This window comes from Sus scrofa, chromosome 2, assembly GCF_000003025.6.
Source record: "Sus scrofa isolate TJ Tabasco breed Duroc chromosome 2, Sscrofa11.1, whole genome shotgun sequence".
Lineage (NCBI taxonomy): Eukaryota > Metazoa > Chordata > Mammalia > Artiodactyla > Suidae > Sus > Sus scrofa.
The window spans coordinates 69,246,767-69,272,949 of record NC_010444.4 but is presented as its reverse complement, the minus strand read 5'-3'; the positions used below and the strand labels follow the sequence as shown (position 1 = coordinate 69,272,949).

General features: G+C 52.3%; 1 protein-coding gene across 6 annotated transcripts in view; it reads right to left on the bottom strand.

The window, feature by feature from the left end:
• Nucleotides 4,623-26,183, bottom strand: part of PDE4A (phosphodiesterase 4A) — a 42,925-nt gene continuing 21,364 nt past the window's right edge. For 4 of the 6 annotated variants that reach the window (XM_005654820.3, XM_013987406.2, XM_005654824.3 and 1 more), the window contains exons 2-15: nt 22,800-22,991; nt 21,700-21,736; nt 21,546-21,616; nt 20,316-20,365; nt 20,029-20,141; nt 16,515-16,608; nt 13,422-13,648; nt 11,896-11,994; nt 11,637-11,801; nt 11,309-11,408; nt 11,024-11,178; nt 10,659-10,781; nt 9,727-9,909; nt 4,623-7,153 (exon numbers count right to left, since the gene is read on the bottom strand). In XM_005654820.3, the coding sequence (XP_005654877.1) occupies nt 6,503-7,153; nt 9,727-9,909; nt 10,659-10,781; nt 11,024-11,178; nt 11,309-11,408; nt 11,637-11,801; nt 11,896-11,994; nt 13,422-13,648; nt 16,515-16,608; nt 20,029-20,141; nt 20,316-20,365; nt 21,546-21,616; nt 21,700-21,736; nt 22,800-22,991 (2,260 nt within the window). In that variant the 3' untranslated portion in view covers nt 4,623-6,502. 6 annotated transcript variants of the gene reach the window in all.

The window sequence follows — 26,183 nt, the reverse complement described above, 5'->3', positions numbered from 1 at the left end:
TCTGCTGTATGGTGACCACCAAAGCCCTTGCAGGGAGTCACCTCCAATTGCAAGGGAGGAAGAGATTATTACCCTCAGGGAAAAGGGGGATGATGGGTCCCTCCAGGGTGTGGGGATGGAGATTAAGAAAAACCCTCAGGAAGGGAGGGGACAATGCCAGGCCCCTTCTCAGGCAGGAGCAATACCGGGGACATTTGAGGAAGGGTCATCCGACCCTGGGGGGGGGCGGGTTCCCCGTAGGGAAGGGTGATATGAGAGAGGACCCCCTTAGGAAAACGGGGTGACGCCGGCGTCAGTCTCCCTCAGGAAGGACAATGTTGGGCCCCATCAGGAAGGGGACTGACACCAGGGTTCTCTAAGAAAGTCGGAACAACTCTGGAGTCACCCTCAGAAAGAAGATGCTGGTCTCCTCCTCAGCAAAAGGGAACGTCTCAGGGGTGCCCCTCAGGAAGGGGGAAAAGACACCTGGATAGTCTCAGGAAAGGGGGATGACACTGGAGGACCCCTAAAAAGTGGGAACGGCACTGGGGTCACTTTCAGGAAGGGAGTGACTGCAGGTCCCCTCACCTGCCTCAGGGTTCGTCGCACCTGCAACAGTCCAAGCTCCTCTGCTCCCTCAGATATCGAGTTCGACTAGCGAAGCCGCCGCGCCTCTCATTGGATTCTTTCTTGGCTGATGACAACCACGACAGCCAATCGAAGCGCTGTGGAAAAATCTCCCGCGCGCCTTTGCCACGCCTCCTACCCCGTCTGCGCGCGCGCACCCTCCTTCCTGCTGTAGCTCCTAAGACCTACTCTAGGGGGCGCACAGGAGTAGGAGCTCCCAGTCCCTACCTCCTTCCTCACCTGTGACCCATTTCATAATGACAGTACGGCTGTTGCGAGAATTAAATGCAGTAATTTATGTAAAACAGTTTCTGGCACATTGTAATCTCCTGGCAAACCTGAGCTCTTGTTATTTGCATTTTACAGCATGAATCTGCCCAAACGAACTCAGTCACTAACTGGCGTAGTTGCAACCAGAATCCAGTCTGTGTGCTTATCTATCATGCTTTTGCAGATCCCAGATAACAAATACCGGCTATTTCTTTCCTGATTATGAAATAGCTTCCCCTTGATTATAAAAGTAATATATACTCATTGCAAAAATTCAGAAAATATGTAAGACTACAGAAAGAAAACACTGGTACCTTTTAATCTCATCACTGTAGACACAATATTTGATGAACAAGTTGCCTTTTCTATGCACATATGTAAGATAGTATAATGCAGAATATTTTGAAACCTGTACACCTCACTGTGAACATCTTGTCATTTCAGTAAATATAGACCAATCTAGTTTCTGTTTGCTTGTGGGTTTTTTTTTTTTTTTTGTCTTTTTGCCATTTCTTGGGCCGCTCCCACGGCACATGGAGGTTCCCAGGCTAGGGGTTGAATTGGAGCTGTAGCTGCTGGCCTATGCCAGAGCCACAGCAACTCGGGATCCAAGCCGCGTCTGCAACCTACACCACAGCTCACTGCAATGCCAGATCCTTAACCCACTGAGAAAGGCCAGGGATCGAACCTGAAACCTCATGGTCCTAGTTGGATTCGTTAACCGCTGAGCCATGACGGGAACTCCTGTTTGCTTGTGTTTTTTAGCGCCGAACCTGCAGCATATGGAGGTTTCCAGGCTAGGGGTAGAATCAGAGCTATAGCCACTGGCCTAAGCCACAACAACACTAGATCCGAGCCGCATTTGCAGCTCACCAGCTCGCTGGATCCTTAACCCACTGAGTAAGGTCAGGGATCAAACCTGCATCCTCATGGATACTAGTCAGATTCATTCCCGCTGAGCCATGAGGGGAACTCCACAGTTATGTTTTTGATAAATATTGTCAGACCACTCCAGGAAAGCTGTATGTGCCAATTTCTACCAATACTAATGAGCTTTGAAAGTGCTTTGTTCACACCAGGATGGTCTATCTTTTCATTATTTGCCAATAGGTGAAAAAAGAAAACTGTCATCTTTTAATTTTACTTCCTTATATTTTGATGCTGTGAAAGAGGGGAGAATATTACCCACATTTCAGGATTCTGTGCATGTGAAACAAAATAGCAATAATAATATAAAAGTACCGGCAGCGCTTCATTGTCAAACAGGCATTGGGGCAAGTGAGATCCCTGCCTTATTTCCCTGAATTTTTCTGACACTGTGAGATCACTTCTCAGCCTCAGTTTCCTCATCTGCAAAATGATAGTACATATCTCAAGGAGAGCTGGAAAGCTGATAAAATAATCCAACTAATGAGTCTCACATAGGGCAGAGCCCTCTAAATGCTGGGGAAGGTGGAGCCATTAGCCCCAGACCACTGAAGCCTGCAAGTGGCTGATGTCAACTTCAGAGAATGATCTGACTCCACCCCTTCCCCAGGTCCCCCTGTCCTGTTCAGATTACAAGGCCTCTCTGCCCTTGGTCACCTTTCCCTGAAGAAAGATGAACTCCCCAACAGGAAGATTTAAAGAGCCAGCTGACGGTCACATGGCACCTCTATCCTTTGACTCACATTCTCAGATTGTCACCAAGTCCCAATCAGGAAGCATTTGGGACATTACAGCTACACTTTTACACTTGGAGAAACTGAGGACTAGAACCAGAAGACTCACCCAGACCACCCAGCTAACCCCTGCAGGCTGGAATTGATACTGTCGTCTCCTGACCCCCAGCCCAACACCCTTTCCCCGACTGAAACACTCTTGGGAAAACATCTGTGTCTCCTCATTGCTTCTTGTGTAAGATTCAGATTCCCTGGAAACTTCTACCTAGTTTTCCAGCTTTGCTCCTCCCCCTCAGGGTCCAGACTGGCCCCTACTCCTCTGGGCCAGGATACCGCCTCTGAATCTTTAAGCCAAAGTCGAGCAGTTGAAGCTTTGTATGCATTCAATTCTCTATGTAAACTCCGGCTATGGGTCAGTACAGCACTGTCTGATGCAGTAGCCATTCATTACATGTGGCTACTTAATGTAAAGGAAAATTAAAAGTCCAGTTCTTCAGTCACACTAGTCACACCTCAAGTGCTTAATAGCCAGGTGTGCCCAGCAACTACCCCGTCAGATATCACGGACATAGAACATTCCCATCATCACAGAAAGTTTCACTGGATAGCCCTCTCTAGCCTAGAACTTTTGCTATCCCTATTTTATTTATTAATTTATTTGGCCTGCAGAAGATCCTGGGGCAGGAATGGAACCCATGCCACAACAGTGACCTGAGCCACAGCAGTGACAATGCAGAATTCTTAACTGCTGGGCCACCAGGAAACTCCCATTCCCATTTAGTAAATGAAACAATTGAAGATCAGAGAGATCACACCCAAGGTCACACAGCTAGAGCTGGGATTCAAACTAGTCCTTGGCTGCTAGAGACAAATAGCAGAGCAGGTGGGTCAACCTCTCTTGAGATTTGGGGAAGCTGCCATCATTATCTTTATCCATGAGGAAAGTTTTGCTCATTAGCATAACGAATGTCAGAAATGTTTTATTGGTGAAATCAGGGCTTATTAATTAGCCTGATAAAGGTTGGAAAAATGGGCTTCCATGAGTGGAATTAACAAATTTGTGGATTGGTTAAAATATCTGAGACTCATTTGCTTCCTAATCTTGCATGAACATGTTAAAAAAACAAGAGCTAAAATCCTGAACCAGTTCTGTGTGAACTTGGAGGATTCAATTTGCCTGATACACATTATAAGGGCCACAGGATTTAGGGTATTCAAGTTTGTTTTCGTGTTTTTGTTTTTGTTTTTGCTTTTTAGGGCTGCATCTATGGCATATGGATGGTCCCAGGCTAGGAGTCGAATTGGAGTTGCAGCTGCTGGCCCACACCACAGCCACAGCAATGCTGGATCCTTAACCTACTGAGCAAGGCCAGGGATTGAACCTGCCTCCTCACAGATACTAGTCAGGTGTGTTCTTTACCACTGAGTCACAATGGAAACTCCTTTTTTGGTTTTGTTTGAATGCAGCGTGAGGGCTGCAACACTGTAATGCTAGATGCTGGGAACTCATGGAACTGAACAGATGTAAATTCTCTTACGCCTGTGAATCAAGTTTAATGCCTGTACGGCAGAATTTGACCAGAGCTTTTATCATGACCTAGCAACCAGATGTTCAAGGCGTGGTCAGTCAAGTTCCCTTGGTTTCTGGGAATGACTCTGAGGTACCAGAAGAACCCAAGTTGCATCAGATAGGTTCCACATGAAAGAAACAAGGCTTACCTGGGTCTGCTGGCCTCCAAAGACTGTGTGGTCTGAACTTACGACCTGAAGCTCCTGGCTCCTGCAAAGCTGTCTGCACCCCCTCAAGGTTTAACTGCTTGGGGAGGGTTTGGACAGAGCCCACTCCTTACCCTCACCCTGCCCCAGAGAGACAGCAAGATGCACATCTTGAGAAAAAGGATGGGGGAGTTTGCCTGTGGCGCATGGGGTTAAGTATCTGGCATTGCTGCTGCTGTGGCGACGGCTGGAACCCCAGCCCAGGAACTTCCGCATGCCTTGGATGTGGCTGAAAGCAAATTAGTTAATTATTTTTTTAAAAAAAGAGAGAGAAATAAGATGGGAAAAGAAGCCACATCAGCCATGAAGATCGGTGAAAGGCTCGGTTTAATTAGAGACAAGATCGAAGGACTGATTATCGATCAGCAGACCGACTGATTGATCGACAAAGTGGACAACACTCTAGCAGCTCACGGGGGTTCCTGTGGCTCCCCACCTGGGTTCCTGTCCCCAGTTGCCAATCTTGCCCGGCCGGTGGGCAGAGGGGAGGGGCAGGCTCAACCAAGCCCCTCCCCCCCTTGAAGACTCTCTGTTAAACAACAGCGCTGAGTCCACACTTCGGGGTCTATGTATGGTACAGTTTGTATAATACAGTAGGAATGGAGACTCCCTCCGGGAGACCCCCACCCCTCTTCCCCTGACTGAGTCAGTGGGGGAAGGGCAAGTTTATTTTCCCTTTTTGCCTCTGTAGAATAATTTACAAACCAACCTTACAGTATGTACAAAAAAAAAAAAAAAGCAAACGAAAAAGAAAGAAAAAGGAAAACCAAAAAAACAACAAAACAAAACAAACCCACTCCGGTCACCGGCTGGGACTAAAACTATTAAAAATGAACCCTGTACAGCATCATGGGGGTGGGAGCGGGTGGCACTCCCCACTGGGAAGGACAGATAGATGGAAGGCTTGGGGGAGCTGGAGGCTACAGTACCGTGTGCTCAGAATCAGAGGGGAGGGAAATGAGAGAGGCCGGTCCTGCCTAAGTTGCAGAACCAGGCCAAGGGCAGAGAGGAGGGGGCAGAGGGGGTTTCTCCTTCCAAACAGTCCCCCATGGCTTGGAGAAAAATGGCCTTGCATCTGTCTGTTGTATTGCTCAGGGAATAGCTTAGGGGGAGGGGGGAGGCTTGGCAAGGTGAGGGCAAAGAAAAAATGACTTTGGTGCCAGGGTGGGTGAGGGCTGCCCAGAAAGGGAATGTGGGTATACACCGTTATTGCTTCCTCCTAGGGCAAAGAGTGGGGGAGCAGGAGGATGCTGGGGAAGTGGGGGAGCCCAGGATGGGGGCTCTGGGCCTGGACCCACCCCACCCAAAGAGCAGGTGGGAGCCACTGCAACCCCCTCTCCTATGGCCGTGGGAATCATTAAGGCAGAAACAAGAGGAGAAGCAGCTGGAAGCAGGGGTGCGGCTCTAAACCGTCCAGCCCCACAGGGAAAAAATTCAAACGGAAACCCAAGTGGAAGGGAAAAGGGGTGGCAAGTGGAGGGGGGAGGGGGAATCATACCTCAGACCCCAGGTTAGTGATATGAATGTCCCTCCAACTCCCCACCCCTGAATCCTAAAGCCCACAGCTCCTGCCCTGCCAGCCCCCCGTGAATCAGTATTGCCAGGTTTGTGCAAAATGAGGCGGAAGACTTCCGGGGGGAGGGCAGAGAGCCAGAGAGGGGCTGGAGCTGGGACCCCTCCAACCCTCCACCCCCAGAGCCCCCCCCGCCCCCGAATGGCTATTCCTGGCTGGGTTCTAGAGACCCTCCAAAATTCAGAAGAAAAATCTGGAGGGGGACTCTACACCAGGCAAAGAGCCCAGAGAGGCCGGAAGACTAAGCCTGGAACCTAGGGGGGGCAGTTAGGGGGGTTGGAGATGGATGAGGGGGAGCCGGGAACAGGAGCATCTACAGTTGCTGTGTTTCATCCTTTTTTTTTTTTTTTTCTTTTTTTAAAAATGTAACAATTAAAATTCCAAAAATAAAATCCCTTCCGGGACCTCAGCCCCTTGTTCCCCAGCCCCCACCTCCAAAAAGAGGCCCCGTGGGTGGGGGTGGGGGGAAAGGGGCAAAAAAGAAAAGAGAAAAAAAACCACTTTTCTGTTTTCTTTTTTCTCAGGAGGCCCAAGAGTCTTTGAGGCAGTGGAGGAGGTCGGGGGGTGATGGTAGTGGTGGGAGGCAGGGTGGGTAACAGGGTGCGGGGGCTGAGGCTCAGGTAGGGCCTCCAGCTGGCCCCCACCCTCCAGGAGCTGAAAGTGTGGGTGGATCCTCGGCCGACGTCCCTGTGCAGGCACAGCACGCCCTCTTGGCAGCCTGATGCTCTTTTTGGGCCCCCACCTCGGCTGCCATGGAGGGGAGGCCCAGAAGGCCCGGGTCCCCCTCTGGAGGGGGAAGGGTCCTCAAGGCAGGCAGAGGGAAGCTCTCAGAAGACAGGGCAGGGGGGCTGCTGCAGCCCACAGCATCCAGGGATGCATCTGGAGACGTGGGCCCGTCCTGGCCACCTGTAGCCACACTATCTGCTAAGTCTGCTCGCTGTGTCAAGTACATTTCCTCTACCTCCAAGGGTTGCTCAGCATCCGGGGCTGTGGACAATTCCTGCACTTTGACTGCACCTGGGCCAGTGGACACCTCCTCCTCCTCTTCCTCCTCCAGTGTCAGCTCAAATTGGAACTTATCAGGTAGGGGTGGGTGACCTGGTCCCCCGGGCTCCTCCTCCGGTGGTGGTGATGGGCTCTGCCTAATGGCGCTGTAGTACCAGTCCCGGTTGTCCTCCAATGTGTCCAGGATCTCTTGGGCATCGGGGTGGACCAAGTCAGCCCACGTCTCCCACAGTGGGTGTACAATATAGTCGATGAAACCAACCTGAGGGAGGGAGGAGGAAGAATAAACTGGGGGTCTGCTGGCACAGATGGCACTGCTGGGTTACAAGATCTAATTTTTTTTTTGGCTGCTCCACCCATGACCTTCAGAAGTTCCAGGCCAGGGAGCGAACCCAAGGCACAGCCAGTGACAACACGAGATCCTTAACCTGCTGAGCCACCAGGGAACTCCTATTAAAATTTTAGAAATGCTGTTACCATTTGACCCAGCAATCTTGCTTCTCCCAATCGACCCTGGAAAAACTCTTATACAAGTAAGGGGAAAAAATCACCTATGAAGTATAAACAAAAACTGGAAACACCTCCATATATACATCAGTTAGAGATTAGTTTAAAAAATCGTGGTATGGGAGTTCCCATACCTGACTAGTATCCTTGAGGATTTGGGTTTGATCCCTGGCCTTGCTTGGTGGGTTAAGGATCTGGGATTGCCATGAGCTGTGGTGTAGGTCGCAGCCAAGGCTCAGATCTGGCATTGCAATGCCTGTGGCGCAGGTTGGCAGCTGCAGCTCCAATTCAAATCCTGGGAACTTCCACATGCCACACAAGCGGCCCTAAAAAGCATAAAAAAATATTGTGGCACATAACACATATTCATTATAGCATTTTTGCAACAAAGAGAAACTAGAAACAACTTCATGGCCAACTATTGGCTAACACCCTGATATCATTTTCTCTCCTTATTGACAGAACTTGATTTTTCTTGTGAGAGGCAGTGCCTCCAGCTGAAAACTACATTTCTCAGCCTCCCTTACAAAAGAGCAGGTGGCCACATGACCACCTGTGGATGGAAGATGCTGGGGAGTGCCTCAGCTGGCAAAGCCTTTCTTCCCTGGAATGTAGCTAGAATGGCTGGAGTTTCAAAAGCATCTGTGATCACAAGAGACACCTCTGAGTAGAGAAGCCCCATGCCTCAGATAGTAGATGAGAAACACTAAAAATTCCGCCTGCCAAATTTGTGGAGTCAAAGAAAGCCAAATTCCTTTTCCAGACTTTCCATACATAAGAGAAAGAAATAAATGGGTAAAGCTTTTATCCTGTTTGAGTCACCGTGAATTCCTAACTACTAAACATTTAATGTCCATCAACAGGGCAATGACTACCGAAACTGTATCAGGCTGCACCTGTGGCATATACAAGTTCCCAGGCTAGGGGTCGAATCTGAGCTGTAGCTGCCAGCCTATACCACAGCCACAGCAATGCTAGATCCAAGCCACGTCTGTGACCTACATCACAGCTCACAGCAACAATGGATCCTTAAAGACCACTGAGCAGGGCCAGGGATTGAACCTGAGTCCTCATGGATACCAGTTGGGTTCATGACCGTTAAACCACAATGGGGACCCCCACCATTATTTATTACTAGACAGTAGTGGAAAAGGATAAACTTAATCTATATGTAATAGTGTGGACAGATCTCCAAATCCTTGTTGGGAAGAAAAGATAACCTGTATAAAAATAGTTATATATTGATACAATTTGTATATTTTTCAAAAAGCTAAACCACAAACAATTGTTATTAAGTTGCCTGTAAATACAAATACATAACAAAACAAATGAAACTGGTTTTCATCAGGAGTTTGTGCATTCCCCAGGGACATTTGGAAATGTCTGGAGACATTTTTCCTTGTTACCACAGGAAGGGGAGGGTGTTCCTTGCACCTCGTGGGTGGAGGCCAGGGATACTGCTCAACACCGTACAGTGCATAGGATGGCCTCACCATGGAGAATGGTCCAGCCTCAAATGTCAATAGTGCTGAGGGTGGAACACTGGATGGGAAGGGCACACACACCAAACCGGGAAGAGGAGGTCTCGCCAGGGAGGAGACTGGGAGTGGGGAGGGTGAGAAACTCTCAAGTTCACACATTAGGACTGTCTTTTACGAAACTGTGTTTCTGTTCCTCTTGTAAATTAAATAGGCACATGATGAAGACAAATTATTTCACCTCATTTCAAAATCCAGGAGTTCCCGTCGTGGCTCAGTGGTTAACGAATCTGACTAGGAACCATGAGGTTGCGGGTTCGATCCCTGGCTTTGCTCAGTGGGTTAAGGATCCGGCACTGCTGTGAGCTGTGGTGTAGGTTGCAGACGAAGCTCTGATCCCACGTTGCTGTGGCTCTGGCATAGGCCAGTGGCTACAGCTCCGATTGGACCCCTAGCCTGGGAATCTCCATATGCCATGGGAGAGGACCAAGAAACGGCAAAAAAAAAAAAAAAAAAAATCCACCAAAACGCCAGAATAATATGAGTGGCCAGATTCCTGGGAAACTGAGGGGCTGAAAGGACATGAGGTCTATAACTAAGGGCCAGGTAAGTGTTGTTACTGATGTGATGGCAGGTGCCACAAATGAGTTATCGGAACTGCCTGGTTGCAAGTCTATGACTTATGAGTCCACAGGCTCAGTTCCGTGGTTCCAGGGAGGAGAAAGTGTTGCCTATTTCCCATCATGATAGGAAGGAAAAAAGAGACAAGGAAAAACTTGATATTGTGGAGGGGCAGGTTAGGACCTTCTGGGCCTTGGAGCTTCCTTCCAGTGCCACCCTGAAACTTTACCTGAGACTTCTCCACTGAGGCCGTGTGCTTGTCGCACATGGGGCTGATCTCCATGCCACGCTCCCGTTCACGGTCACCCTGCTGGAAGAACTCAGCCATGATGCGGTCAGTCCATTGGCGGTACAGCTCCAGGGGTTTGGTGGGGTTGCTGAGGTCCGCACAGTGCACCATGTTCCGCAGGACCTGCATAGGATGGGGATGGGGGACCTTCAGAGGCCAGGCCCCCAACCCAGCCTGGGGCCTCAAGGCATCCTTATTGCCCCTTTGAGAGGAGAGGGGATAGAGGAGGGAGGGGGGAGATGGAGAGAGGTAAAAGAGGAAATGAGGGAAGAGGAAGATGAGTGAGGGAGAGAAGGGGAGAGATAGGAGCTTGAGGAGCAAGGGGCAGAGAGAGGCAAGGAAGAAGTGGAGGTAGGGAGACAGGGGTGGGGGAGATGAAGACAGGGGCTGATGAAGAAAAGGAAGAGGGGGAGTTCCTGTGGCAGTTCAGCGGGTGAAGAACCCAACTAGTATCCATGAGGATGCAGGTTCGATCCCTAGCCTCGATCAGTGAGTTAAGGATCCAGCATTGCTGTGTGGTGCGGTGTAGGTAGCAGATACAGCTCAGATCTAGCGTTGCTATGGCTGTGGTATAGGACAGCGGCTATGGCTCTGACTTGACCCCTAGCCCGGGAACCTCCATATGCCACAGGTACGGCCTTAAAAAGACAAAACAAAAGGAAAAGGAAGAGGGAATTGGAGGAGATGGGGGGAGATGGGGCGGAGAGATGGGAGTTAGAAAGGGTTAGATGGGAGTGGAAAGAGAGATGGGAAGATGGGCAACGGGAAGCTGAAGGCAGAGGGGAGGGGCAGCAACCCAAACCGAAGTGGGGAGGGGAGGGAAAGGGTACAACCTCCTTTTAAGGTATGTGTGTAGTGGGGGAGAGGAGCACCTGGATGCGGTCGGAGTAGTTATCCAGCAAGAGGACCCCTGAGCTGGTCACTTTTTTGGTTTCCACCATGGTCTTCAGGTCAGCCAGGAGGGTCATGTGCTTGGACATGTCCGTGGCCAGCACCTGTGGGCAAGGAATTGTCACAGAGGCTGTAGAAGCCTAGCATCCAGCCGTACCAAGACTGACCAGACCCAGGCCTCTGACGTTTGTCACTGGGCACAACCGGCTCCCGCAAGCCCCCCCATCAAAGGACGTCTCCCCCCGCACGGGCCTTTCTATTCCAGGCTCTGGCCTGGCACTGCCCAAAGCCCCCTCTCCCCAAAGGCGACCTTTCCCGCTCAGGCCCCGCCCCTCGCCCCGCCCACCATGTCGATGACCATCTTGCGCAGGCTCTGCCGCTGACGCTTGCTGAGGTTCTGGAAGATGTCGCAGTTGTCTTCCTGCAGCAGCTTGAAGCCCACGGCCAGGTGGTGGTTCTCCAGCACCGACTCGTCATTGTACATGAGCGCCAGCTCCGAATCTGTGGCCCAGGCCCGGGGCGGGCAGTCAGGGGAGGAGAGGACCCACCCAGGCAGCCCCCAGTCGGGGCGGGCCGGGGTGGGGAACGGGGTGGGACAGCGCAGGCCCCGCTCCCGCGGAGGGCCACTCACTGGTGTTGATGAGGAACTGGTTGGAGACCCCAGGGTGGTCCACGTCATGGATGGCAGCTGCGAAGAGGGCGGCGAGAATCTCCAGGTCCGTGAACACGGCCTGGGGGCGGAGCAAGGGCATCAGAGAGACAAGGGTTAGAAGGATGGGGCAACAGAGAGACAATATTAAAGACAGATGGGGGGTCAAGCAAGATGGGGGTCAGGAGAGAGAGGACCCGGGTCAGGGAGTGATGGATGTCAGAGACCAGAGAAGCAGATTGGGGATGTGCAATCAGAGAGAGGGAGAGAGAGGGGGGCTGGGGAGATATGGGGGCCAGGCCATGCTCACATCCAGCGCAGGTGTGGCCAGCAGCACGTGAGTGGACTGCAGCACGTCTGCCGCATGCAGGCTGTTGTGGTAGGCCACATCGGGGTGGTAGTGGTCCTCTAGGGTCAGCATGTAGGTCACCATCGTGTCCACCGGGATGCGGAACTTCTTCAGCAGGTCCCGCTCCTGAGGGCAGGTGTACAGGGCAGTGACCTCCACTGGCCCTCAGCTCCCCGCCCCTCCCCCTCCCTGGCATCCTGCCCGGTGCAGCCCGCCCTACCTGGAATATTGTGTACATGATACAGCTGAGGGAACGGCCCCCGGCATAATCGGACACACAAAAGATGTTCAGGCCCCACTTGTTCAGGTTTTCCAGTTCCTAATGGAGATAGAGGCCACAGGTCACGAGCGCTCAAGGCCCAGGACCCTCTAGACTCTTTCAGTTCAGAACCTTGGTCTGAAAGTGGCACCATTATTGCTCACTCAGTGGGTGGCGTGCTCAGTAGTACAGAATTTGCAGCCCAGGTCCTACTGGACTGGAAGATGATAAAACAACCCCAGCATCTATCTCAACAATGCTCATACATTATCTGCATTCATTGCGCTTGATTTGGTGTGGCAGGCAAGGGAACCCAAATCAAGCATTCATTGCGCTTGATTTGGTGTGGCAGGCAAGGGAACCCAAACTCAAAGCAGTGACATGACTTACCCAAGACCTTGCAACTCACAAGCAGAAAAGGCAGGATGTGAACCCAGCTTAGTTGATCCCAAAGCACAACTCAAACTTTGAGCTAAACTGCTCATGAGCGCCAGAAGAAAAGGAATATGTGCTGATTTTCCATGTCTCCCCAGAATTCAGCACAGAGTAGGTACACACTGGGTGACTGAATATAGCGCTGGCCAGTGCTAGCACGCAGAGGGTTACAATAAATATTAGCTGAGTGAGCCACTGAGTGCCAATCTTGTCTTGTCCACTGTCTAAATCAATATGGGAGCCCTTTGGCTTAAGGTTTCACAGAAAAGCCAGGAAGCAGTTCCAGGTCTGGCCAGTAGTAGACGCTTCTGCCCATATTCCCTTCACCGGTCAATGCATCCAACCATCCCCCAGCTGCTGGGGCTGCAGCTTACAAAGACTCACAGCTGCCCCTTTTCAAAAATCTGTTCTTCTCTAGGAACTACATAGAGGGGGTGAGGCCATCTACCCTGGGGACAGCCCCTAGCCGATGACTGACACAAGGGTATAAAAGGCCAGTGTGGGAGTTCCCGTCATGGCGCAGTGGTTAACGAATCCGACTAGGAACCATGAGGTTGCGGGTTCGGTCCCTGCCCTTGCTCAGTGGGTTAATGATCCAGCATTGCCGTGAGCTGTGGTATAGGCTGCAGACGCGCCTCGGATCCTGCGTTGCTGTGGCTCTGGCGTAGGCCAGTGGCTACAGCTCTGTTTCAGCCCCTAGCCTGGGAACCTCTATATGCCTCGGGAGCAGCCCAAGAAATAGCAAAAAGACAAAAAAATAAAAAAATAAAATAAAAAAACAAAAAATAAAAGGCCAGTGTGCTTGCCTAAAGGTGGGCTCAATTCAGTGATGCTGTTTGGCCTCCAGACCCCGCTGCGGGCTCCAGCAGAGACCACCTCCTGGCTTATTACCGCCAGCCTATCCTGCTTCCTTCACTCCCTCTCTCCTCAGAGGCTCATAAAGCAGGTACACCCGAATCCTTAGCTCAGGTCGACTCCAAGTCCAGTCCTTCTTTGGGCCCCAGGAGAACCCTGCCCCTCTCCAGCCCAGCCCCTGCTGAGCTCCCACCCACTTGGGCCAGGAGCTCCTCTTGATCGGTCTTCACCCCAAAGCGGGGAATGCTGGAATCCTCATTCAGGCTGCTGCTATGCATCAGCTTTTTCACCCCGGTGATCTGTGACATGGGCTGGAACTGTGGTCCAGGGGGTGGGGGCTGCTGGGAAGGTCTCTGCCGTGGTGCTTGCTGTTTTTCATGATCCTTCATTGTGGGTGATGGGATGTCCACTTCATTCTGCTTATCTGCGGGGGGCAGAGGTAAGACAAGCATGAGTACCCCTACAGAAGCTCCCTCATCTGGACCGCTGACACCCCACCACCCCCACGCCCTGGGAAATCTCACCCAGGAGGGCAGACCTCTTCCAGGAGTCAGGCTGTTGGTTACTCATGGACTGGAAACCAGAGGGGAGGTGGGAATTCTTCAGGGAGGTGGTGGGCTGGAGTGGGAACCCCAGGGCCAGCCCTGAGCTGTGGTGTGGCCCCAAGCCAATCACCAAGTCTGGCAGGGGGACAGTGTGGGAAGTCAGGAAGAAGGGTGGGGATGCTAGAGGGAGCCGCTGCCTGCCCTGAATAGGCAGGGAACCTTCTCGGGCAGGGAAGACACCACCATGGTGACCGAGAGTGCTGGTGGGAGTGGACAGCGAAGGGAGGTGGGAGGGAAGGGTGGTCTCTGGCTCCATAGACCCCACCCCCGCCCCCTGGACACCAGCCTGCCTGGGGGCCAGCCCCAAGAGAGCCCTTTTCCTGAGCTCTTAAGGGCTTCCAGAGCCCAGCCAGGGTCACCCATTGTGACCTGGGGCCTGCCAGTCAATGACAGGGTCTAATGGGGGTCATTTACATGCCATGCTCTTATTGGCCGGATCTCAGAACGTGGGAGTACCACACCCCCATTGGCAGGAGCTTTTGAAACTCTGAAACCTTCTTCCCTGCTTGCTGGAGGGGAACCTTTGGTGATAAATCCCGAGGGTGAAATTATCCTGAGTTGGTGGGGGGGATATCCTCAGAGCTTTGGGGTTCAGGATGAGTTGGGGGTCCCCATGAGCTTGAGGGTTCCAATGAATTTGGGGTATTCTACTGTCTTCAGGGTTCCACTGAGTTAGGAAACTAAGTTTGGGGTTTAGGAATCACTTACTACAGGTCTTCTTCTTCTTCTTCTTTTTTTTTTTTTTTTGGCTGTGCCCACAGCCCTGGGCCAGGGATCAGGATCAGGGATTGAACCCACACCACAACCCAAGCCTCTGCAGTGACAACGCAAGATCCTTAACCCATTGCACCACAAGGAAGCTCCCTACAGATTCTTAAGCATGAGAATCCTATTCATTTGGTATCTAAAGTTTGGGAAGATCTGGAGTTCCTATCGTGTCTCAGCAGAAATGAATCCAACTAGTATCTATGAGGATGAGGGTTCAATCCCTGGCCTTACTCAGTGGGTTAAGGATCTGGTGTTGCTGTGAGCTGTGGTGTAGGTCACGACATGGCTTGGATCCTGTGTTGCTGTGGTGGTGGTGTAGGCTGGCAGCCGTAGCTCCCATTCGACTCCTAGCCTGGGAACTTCCATATGCCAAAGGTGCGCCTTAAAAGTCAAAATAATAATAATAACAATAATAATAATAATAGGAGTTCCCATCACGGCACAGCGGAAACAAATCCAACTAAGAACCATGAGGTTGCGGGTTCAATCCCTGTCTCACTCAGTGGGTTAAGGATCCAGCATTGCTGTGGCTGTGGCGTAGGCTGGCAGCTACAGCTCTGATTAGACCCCTAGCCTGGGAACCTCCATATGCCACAGGTGTGGCCCTAAAAAAGACAAAAGACAAAAAATAAAAAATAAAATAAAAATAAAAATAAAAAATAAACCTTTGCCCAAACACCTTAGCATTTCTAAAAGAACTGTCAGGCAACCAAGCTTGAAAAAAAAAAAAAAATAAGAAGAAGAAGAAGAAGAAAGTTTGGGAGGGTCTACTGGGGAGAGGAGGTCATACCAAGTTGGGGATTTGGTTGAATCTGGGAGACTTTTCAGCTTGGAGGTATTTAAAGGTTAGGGGATCTTTTATGGACTCCTAAGCACAAGGGTTCCCTTAAGTTTGAGAACCCTACTGAGTCTGGGCATCTTTCTTGAGTGTGAGGGGTTTTCTGAATTTTGGGGGGAAACCCAAATTGGGAAATTCTATTGAATTTTGGGAGACTTTTCAGCCTGGAGGCATTATTTATTTATTTTTGGCTGTCCCCTGGCATGTGGAAGTTTCTGGGCCAGGTATTGAACCCAAGCCACAGCAGCAATGCCAGATCCTTAACCCACTGTGCAACAAGGGAACTCCCTGGAGGCACTTTAATTTTTTTTTTTTTTGACTTTTTGCCTTTTCTAGGGCCGCTCCTGAAGCATATGGAGGTTCCCAGGCTAGGGGCTGAATCAGAGCTGTAGCCACCAGCCTACGCCAGAGCCACAGCAAGGCGGGATCTGAGCCGCATCTGTGACCTACACTACAGCTCACGGCAATGCCGGATCCTTAACCCACTGAGCAAGGCCAGGGATCGAACCCACAACCTCATGGTTCCTACTCGGATTCGTTAACCACTGTGCCATGACGGGAGCTCCAATATTTTTTTAACTAAAAATTTTTTTTTGCTTTTCAGGGCTGCACTTGCTGCATATGGAAGTTGCCAAGCTCACGGCAATGCTGATCCATAACCCACTGAGCAAGGCCAGGGATTGAACCCAAATCCTCATGGATGGATATTAGGTTTGTAACCCATTGAGCCACAACAGGAACTCCCCTGGAGGCATTTTAAAGTTTAGGAATTCTCTTTGAGTTTGAGGGTTTCTTGGGGCCTTGAGTTTGAGTTCCAATGGAACTGCACTAAGTTTGGAGGGGCTTTTCAGCTTGGAGAGATTTTAAATGTGGGGGTCCTAAAGAAGCTGGGGCAACACTGAACTGGGGGGCATTGTGAGTATGGATACTTTGAGCATGGTGACCTTCAGGGAGTTAAGAGTCAGGGTCCTTTGGGCAAATGTGAGCAACAGGACCCAGGGTCTAAGGTGGCCCCCTGCAGTCAAGATATGCAACACCCCCACCTCCAACCCCAACACAAAGTGCTGCCCTTCACTCACCCAGGAATGTAGTGGAGATGTACTCAGAGACCTGGTTTCCTGACCTGCTCATCTCTGACAGGTGTGTGAGTTCACGGTTTAGCATCCTCTTGAACTAAAGTGAAGGAGGTAAGAAGGAAGGAATGATAGGAGTCTTGGCAGGGCTTACGGGGAGGTCAGGCCCTCCCAGGAAACTTCTGAAGAACCCATGAGTCCCTCCTACTTCTCTGCTCAGCCAAAAGAGCCCTCAGCAAGCTGCTGGAGAGGAGGGGTCAGCCCTCCCTCTCTTCCCAGCTCTGGATGGGGGTCCCCAGGCTAGGGGAGTCAGGACTCAGCATACCCCTCCCTGTCTGAGGAAGGGGGTGCTCCTCTGGCCATACTTCCCCCCAAGGAGGAGCCAGAGGGGCACCTGTGGAAGGGAGGGGCTCCTGCCTAACGGGAGCCAATGGGGTGTCAGGAGAATCCCATCGCCATGGTGATGGGAGTCTCCTTAGCAACTCCCCCTCCAACCAGCTGCTGAGCTGGGGAAAGGGGGGCAGGCTGCTGGCCCTTTAACCCCTGCCTTCCCAGACCTACCCCAGCCCAGGTCTCAAAGACAGGGACCCCACTCCCTGGGGTCCTGGCTCCCAGCCCCCAGCCTGGTTTGGAAGGAGCAAATGCAGTCCCAGAGTTCTGGGTGGAGAGGTTTGACCGGGGCAGGGAGAAGAGTGAGCTGAGGAAACCCTAACTGAGTCACCCAGGGGAGGGGGGTTCTCATCAGGGCCCCCTCTCCCCCAGCCTCAGAGCAGTGGGCAGATGCACAGATGAATGGAGCATATCCAGAACCAGGTTTGGGAGCTCCTCCTGGTCCCCTCATAGCACTTCACAGAAGCATCTGCTGTGACATTGTGCATGAGGAGAAAGGGCATCAGCTCCCCACCCCCAAGCTTTGCCAAAGCACCCCAAAAGCAGGGGAATACTGCCCAGAGAGGCAAGAGGGATGCTCAGCAGGAAGGCTGAGCCCACATGGCCCACAGGGGGATGGGTCTTCACTCCTCCCAGTGCTGCCAGAGGTCGTGGGTGCACAAAAAGAGACACACATACACACACAAGATGGACCCACAAAGTCACACAACCACACACAGTCACAGACTCCCATGTTTCACAGTTCCACACAGCCCCAGATACACAAATCAAGGAGCAGACACAATAAGACAGGCATGACACTGGGGGTCACATGCCCCAGAAAAATCACATAGCTCTGGGCTCATAAACTTGACCCAAAACACAACACCACAAATCAGAGCCACATGATCTCAGCCAGGGCCACCAGGGCCAGGCCATGACCCAGGAAAACAAGCAGGCCCACACCACTGCAGACACACACACGAGTGTGCACTGACAGTCACACCCAGTGAGAAACCCACACTCCCAGCCACCCGCCATCCACACCCAGCCCTGGTCACCAGGCTTAATCTCCAGGCTGCACACGTGCACAGCTGCACACACAAGCCCAGACTAGGGGCTGGAGGGTCTGAGGTGGGAGGGCCAGAGCTGGGTTTCCTGCCCATCCTCCACCCGGAGTTCCCCTACCTGGTCCCACCAGCCCACCAGCCACGGCTTGGAGCAGGTCTCGCAGAAGAAATCCACCAAGGGCATCTTGGAGTCTTAGCCCCGCTCAGGGCTGCCGCACACACAGGCTGGGCTTGGGGAGTCCCAGGGTCAGCAGCTACCGCATGGGAGGGGGCGGGGGGGGGTGGGGGGGTGCTGGGCAGGTGGGCAGTGGAAATGGGAGCCGCGGAGGGGCCTGGGCCGGCCCAGCAGGGCTGGGGGCTCCCTTCCCCTCCGCGCTCCCAGCAGCAGCCCTGGTTACATGGTCATTCAGCCCCTGGCCCTCATGGGCCCCCGCGCGGCGGCAGCTGGAGGCGGCCAGGGACCCCTGCCCATGGGGGGAAGGGTGAGGGTCCTGGGAGGAGGCTTCAGAGGCTCTGGGCTCCGTGTGTTCGCCCGTGTGTGTGCGTGTGCGTGCTCACTGCAGCACTGGCAGGCTGCATGCAATGTCAGGTGGTGCCGGGGGTGGGGGGGGCGTTAAAGGGGCATTGGAGCCCACGGGCCTCAGGCAGAACTCAGGTGGGGCTGCCAGGGATGGACAGGGAGGCGCACACACTCTCTAGAGGACATGCCCCCTCCGTGGACACACCCAGAGACAAAGACACACACCCACATGCTCCACACACAGACACACAAACACTCAGACACACCTTCCACACCAGTACAGCCACTTAACACACACACTTGAACACATACAGTCAAAAGCTTCCAATCCTATGCTGACAACACACACACAAACACATACATATACACGCACACAAAGTCACAACTCTGATGTTCAACACATTTATTGGTACATAGCTGAGCACACAGAGATACAAATGCCTTCAGATACACCCCTTCCAAGAACACAGACTCACATCCAGATGTTGAGACACACACTAAGGGACAAACACTCAGATACTGGACACACTCAACACTCCCAGAGACACACTTACAAACACATACAAATACTCATGTGGCCTGAGACACAAACATGCCCTGACAAATCCATAAGGTAATACTCACACTCACACCCACGGATACACACACACACACACACCATTGTGGAAATACACCCACAGACCTATATTCAGAGACACAGTCACATTCTCAGATGTTCAACACACCCTCAGGGACACAATCGCCCTCAGACTGGCATGTTCCCAGACAAACCTCCACCCACAGGCATATGCAACCCCCCAACACAGACACTCCCACCCGCACATTCATTTCCTGATAGGCATCCACCCACAGGGGCTGCCACCTTGTGGCACAACTCCAAGGAATGTCATTCACATTGCGTGCTTTCTGAACGGTGCCCCCTGGAGTTGTGCAGTGCACACACTGCACAGCTGTATATGGAAGCCTTGCACCCTTTCCTGCGACCCTGCAAGAGCACATGTGTGCACACACACACACAGTCACAAATACATGCAGATACACACTCAGGTTCACACCTGGACCAACTCACACCTCTAAATATATGCACACCTCTGGCGCAGTCCCCACACTTACAGCCCCACATAATGGGCTGTGCACACCCATATACCCTCCATAGAATCACACGTGCATGCCACTCCTGATGAATCCTACTAGAACACTCCCCTCCCCACCCCAACATACTGCAGGTGTGTAGTCAACAAATTGACAGCCACACAAACCCACAGCTGTGGATACACACTCTTAGACCCTACAAACAGACGATTTGCACCCCCTCAGAAGGGATGGTCGCCTATGGACAGTTGTACAACTAGACACACACACACAAACACATGTGCAAACACATGCACACCCCTGGGTCTTCAAGTCCTGGGAGAAGTGAGAATCTATAGGCGCTACAAATCCTGAAGCACAGCCCGGGGATTGATCCCACCTCATAGGCTCTAGCCACAGGTCGACCCCACTCACCAGCCCCACCCCACCCATCCCCAGCAGTTGGCCCCACCCCGCAGGCCCTGCACACCTTGTGGGAGGCCATCTCGCTGACAGAGCGGTAGGTCTGCATGGTCTCCAGCTGTTCCAGACACCAGTCCAGCTCCTCCAACGTCTCCCGGGCCAACTGCTGACATGTCTCCTCTGAAGAAGGGGCAGCAGGGGTGGTGACTGAGAGAGTCCACATGGCAGACCCCCAGAGGTGATGGGGGCCCCAGGAGAGTGGAATACTGGGAAAAGGGGTGAGACAGCTTTCCCCAGTGAGGGACCCCCACTTGGGTAGCAAGAGGGGTCCTTCCCATCCTCCTGATTAGTTACCTGACAGTGTGGCCTTGCAGACAGGGGTTGGGCCGCCCAGCGGGGACCTCCTGCAAAGAAATGGGGTTCCAACATCAGCTCAGTACCCCCAGCTCTGCCTTCCCCTTTCCATGAAGTGTGCTATTTTCTTTTTCTGAGCACTCTCTGTGTCCCATGTACTCTGCCATAAGCCTCTCACAGAGCCCCACAAGAACTCATTTTATTTTATTTTATTTTACTTTATTTTATTTTTTGGCTGCACCTGCAGCATATGGAAGTTCCCAGGCCGGGGATCAAATCTGAGCTGCAGCTGCGACGTACACCACAGCCGTGGCAACACTGGATCCTTAACCTGCTGGGCCACAGAGGGAACTCCAATAACCCATTTTAGAGATGAGGAAACTGAGGTTCAAGGGGGTGAGCTGGCTTCCTCAAGACTACACAACTGGTAAGGTCAGGTTCTATGTCTGCTTTGCTGACCATCCCTCCCTCCAGCTCCTTGAACCCAAGGATGGCTTTGTGCCCCACGCCCAGAGGGAACAGCAACTCTCAGCCACACCCCTACCCTAAAATAATAACTACTTCTATTTAGTGAGCATTTATTATGTGCTGGGCAATATACTAGCACTTTCTGTATATCACCTTCTGACTCGAATGAGGGACTGTTAAACCCCCATATTACAGAGGGGGAACAGGAGGTTCCAGAGGAGGGTATTTGTCCAGCAAGTTGGCATCAGGGCCAGAGTGGCCCAGAGGCTGGGGTGGCTGGCCACCCATGGCCTCAGTACTGAGTGTCCAGACCCCTTTATTTATAAAAGTTTCCATGGAGTTGCCATCGTGGCTGGGCAGAAACGAATCTGACTAGTATCCATGAGGACACAGGTTTGATCCCTGGCCTTGCTCAGGGGGTTCAGTATCTGGAGTTGAGCTGTGGTGTAGGTCGCAGATGCGGCTCAGATCTGGCGTTGTTGTGGCGGTGGCATAGGCCAGAGGCTACAGCTCCTATTCGACCCCTAGCCTGGGAATCTCCGTGTGCCAAGGCTGCGGCCCTTACAAAGACAACAATAACAACAAGAGTTTCCATATCTAAGGCATTCAAATTGCAATGATTTAGTGGCTCAGAGAGAGCTGTTGCCTAAACAGAGGCTCAGAGAGGTCAAGTGCCTGCCTGAGGTCACGTGGCAGTGCAGAGCTGAACCCAGGTGTGCTGAGCCTCCTGATCATGTGTGTTAGGGCCCGGCCTCCACTTACTTGTTGCTGGGAATGGGCACATTGGTCAGGAGTGAGAAGTTGCTGCGAACGCTCCGGAGACTGGCCAGCACCTGGGTCAGGGAGCTGCAGTGAGGAGAGGAGTCCACCCAGAGGGGCAGCCAGGGCTGGGCCCTTGTCCCCAGGTGTGTCTTACCTGGGCGAATGGCGTCACGATGAGGTCCTCTGCGTGCCTGCAACAACAGGGGCAGGTCAGGGGTCCTCACTGTGGGCCCCTCCACCCAAGGACCTGCAGTGGAGAGGGGCTGGGGTGCCAGAGAAGCAAGTGGTGGGGCGGGGGCTGGGCCCAGGGTGGCTGGTGTGCAGGAGTCGGGGGTGGGGGGAGAGGACACTTAGACCCCACAAGGGTGACCCTGCTGTAGGGGTCGGTCCTGAAGGAAAGAGTCAGAGAGAAGAGCTCAGGTGGGTGGATGGGGTAGGGGTGTGTGTGCAGAGACAATAGGAGGGCTGTGAATACACTACAGGGGTAGGGCTTGGGGAGAGCAATGGAGGGGAGGGAATGGAGGGCTGGAAGGAGGTAGGGGAGGTGAGATGGATACCTCGATGGGTAGAGGGCAGAGCCAGAGGCCTAAGTGAGAGGCAAGAGGGCTGAACAGGTCTGGGGGGTGCGCATACCTCGACAGGTGGTCACGATAAGGGGGTCTTGCTTAGCGAAGCCTGGAGCTGGGGAGGAGGAGGGGGCTCAGCCAAGGTGGACACTCTGGGAGGAAATGCGGGCAGGGAGGGGCTCAAGTGGGGTTCCCTCCTTGCTGGAGGGACAGGGTGAGGTGAGACTGGGCCCCCAAAACCAACTGGTCAGAGGAGGCTTGGGCAAGTTGAATGGGTGGGGGCTATATAGACATAGGAGGGGGCTTGGCCTGAGGGAGGGGCTCGGTGTGGCTGGGTGGGTACAGAGATAGGGTGGGCGCTCATATCTCACTGGGTGGACATGCTATAAAGGGACTGAGCCCCTGGAGTTCCCTGGTGGCCTGGTGGTTAAGGATCCGGCATTGCACTGCTGTGGCTCAGGTTCAATCCCTGGCCCAGGCAACTTCCACAGGCTGTGGGCAAGGCCAAAAAAAGGGGGGGAACTGAGCCCTTGATAGGGAAAAGGGGGGCTATTATTGACTTATCACTGGGCAGGACAGGTGTGGGGAGGAGGGGCTTGGGCAGTGTCCCCCGCTCCTTGCTGGGAAAGGTAGCTTGCGTTAAGGCCAGGCCTGGAAGAGCTGGTGGGGAGGGATAGGGGGTGCTCACGCCTCGCTGGTGACCGACGAGTTCCGGGACATGGTCTTGGGTGACATGTCATAGTCGCTGTCAGAGCGGTAGAGGAAGGACTCTCGGCGTTGGCTGGTGGCCACCCCAGCGTGCAGCACGAGGCCCGGGCTCGCCTGCGAGTCCAGGGGGCTGCGGCCTGGTGATGGCGTCGGCCCATTCTCTGCCTCGAAGCTGCAAGGGACAGACAGGAAGAGGGCTCAGAGGGGCTGAAATGGCATTTGGAGGCGGCGGGGGGAGGGAGAAATAAGGAAACCAAGGAAATTCCTGGCAGAAAGATACCCCAAAGGAGACGGCAGACAGGGAATTACAGAGATCTGCTACTGGGTGCCTTTGCGTGCCCTGTTGCAGGAGCTGGGGGTCACAGCAGTGACCAAGACAGATTATATGCCCCTCACAGAGATGACACAGGAGGGCTAGACTATGAACAGGTTCACCTAGCAGCACTGCGCACCCCCAAAATTGTGGGATCCTCCTTGCTTCCCCTCTTGCCTTTGCACTCCAAATCAACCAAATCTATGCAGAATCTGTCTACTTATCACACCCTCTTTTTGTGTGTGTGTGTATGCGTGTGTCTTTTTAGGGCTGCACTCATGGCATATGGTGGTTCCCAGGCTAAGGGTCGAATCAGAGCTTCAGCTGCCACTCTATGCCACAGCCACAGCAACAAGGGATCCGAGCCACATCTTTGACCTACACCACAGCTCACAGCAACACTGGATCCTTAACCCACTGAGCAAGGCCAGGGATTGAACCTGCATCCTCATGGATGCTAGTCAGATTAGTTTCTGCTGAGCCACAACGGGAACTCCCCATCACCCCTTCCTTGACAAGCCCCACTTCATCACTTGCCTAGACCAGTGCATTCGCCTCTGCCCTGGTCCCCAGCTCCTGTCTTTGCTCCTCAGTCTGCTCCCCCAACAGCGGCCAGAGGGAGCCTGGAAACATCTGATTCAGGCTGTATCCCCCCTCTGCTCAGAACCTTCTATGGCTCCCAGATCACTCAAAGCAAAAGCCAGAGTCCTTGCTGTGGCCCCCAAGGCCCTACCCTGTGACCTCCCACTCTACCCCTCATTCACTCTGCTCCAGCCATGATGGCCGCCTTGCCGTTCCCTGAACATTTCAGATTATGTTTCTACCTCAGGGCCTTTGCACAGGCTGTTTCCTTTGCCTGGATCTCCACTGGCTTCTCTTTCACCTCCTTTAGGCTTCTTCTCAAATGTCGCCTCCTTAGGAAGGCCTCCCCAAACCAACCCATCTAAAATTTCAAGCTCTGCCCTAATACTTCATCGTCGTCACCCTTAAAATAAATACTACTTTCCTGTTACATTCTATATTTTACTTCTTCACTGTGTGCCTTCCCTGCTAGAACTAAGTTCTGCAGAGCAAGGATTTTTGTCTGCTTTTTTTCATTGCTGTACCCTTTTTTTTTTCATTGCTGTACCCTTTTTTTTTTCTTTCCTTTTTTGGCGTCCCAAGTCAGGGATCAGATTTGAGCTGCAGTCTCAACCTAAGTGCATCTGTGGCAACACCAGTTCCTTAGCCCACTGTGTCAGGATGGGAATCAAACCTGCATCCCAGCCCTCCAAATTCACCGCCGATCCTGCTGCTCCATAGCAGGAACGACATTGCTGTATCCTTTGGGCCGAGAACATGTCCTGGCATGCAGTGGATGCCCAATAAATGTTTATCATGTGAAGCAATATACAAATGAATTTATTTTTTTGTTTGCTTTGGTTTTTTTTTTTTTTGTCTTTTTAGGGCCGCACTCGCAGCATATGGAAGTTTCCAGGGCAGGGGTCAAATCTGAGCTACAGCAGCTGGCTTACACCACAGCCATAGCAATGCCAGATCTGAGCCACATCTGTGACCTATGCCACAGCTCAGGGCAACGCCGGATCCTTAACCAACTGAGTGAGGCCAGGGATCGAACTCAAGTCCTTATGGATACTAGTTGAGTTCGTATCTGCTAAGCCACAATGGGAACTCCCATGTAAATAAATACATGAACGAATGAATATATAGGCTGGATTGTGCCATGCAGAGAATTAGAACTAGGTGGATGACTGGAGATGTGATTTTATTTTTATTTATTTATTTATTTATTTTGCCATTTCTTGGGCCGCTCCTGCGGCATATGGAGGTTCCCAGGCTAGGGGTCGAATCGGAGCTGTAGCTGCCAGCCTACGTCATAGCCACAGCAACGCGGGATCTGAGCCGCATCTGCAACCTACACCACAGCTCACGGCAACGCTGGATCATTAACCCACTGAGCAAGGGCAGGGACCGAACCCGCAACCTCATGGTTCCTAGTCGGATTCGTTAACCACTGCGCCACGATGGAAACTCCTGGAGATGTGATTTTAGCTCCTGTGGTTGAGTCAGGCCTCTCTGAGAAATTGAGCAGGGCCTGAAAGATGAGGAGCAAGCCACAGGTCAGGAGATGGGACCAAGCACTGCAGGGTGAGGAAACAGCAAGTGCAAAGGCCCTATGGCAGGATTCGGTTTTTGAGGAAGGATCAGCTAAGAAACTGGTGTGGCTGGAGTGGAGATACAGACGGATGACAGAGACACAGCTACAAAGAGAGTGGATACAGCCTGCAGGCAGTGGCAAGACAGACCCTCAAGAGGAGACAGGGAGAAGCTGGCTGTGCCACTTCGCAGCTGTGTGACTTGGGGGAAAGACCAAATTTCAGTTTCCTCATCCACAAAATGGGGACAACCACCACCTGCCTCTGGTCATCCGGGTGACCAGTGTTAACACGGGTAAAATGCTCAGAATGCTCAGAATGGTGCCTAATACAGAGCTCAAAAAAGACACTGGCAGTTATAGGTATATCCACCCCATATACACCACTTGAGGAGGGAACTCAGCAAGACAATAGATATGAAGATGTGAGGATGAGAGTGGGGAGCTGTGTGCCTGTGACATGCCATGTGACCTTGGGAAGGTCACTGCCCTCTCTGGTCTGTTACTCTGTTAAAGTGAAGGGGTTAGAGTGCTCAGCCGACTTCAGGCTATGCTCTGGTGGGTGCAAGGAGGTAGAGAGAAGAAATGGAATCTTTCCCTGCCTCTTTCTGGTTCTACTATTGAATGTCAGCCTAAGATTTTATTTGAATGTTCCCTCTGCTATGAAATAAGTCTGAAATTTTCTATATCAGGAAAGTGATACCAGCTTCCATATATTGAGTCTTTTTTATGGACCAGTTCCCGGGGGGTAGGGGAAAGGGGGGGACTTCATTGACTCTATTTTACAGATGAAGAAAATAAAGTTCAGGAGTTCCTGTTGTGGTGCCGGGGAAATGAATCCGAGTGGGAACCATGATGTTGTGGGTGGCCTTGCTCAGAGGGTTAAGGATCCGGCG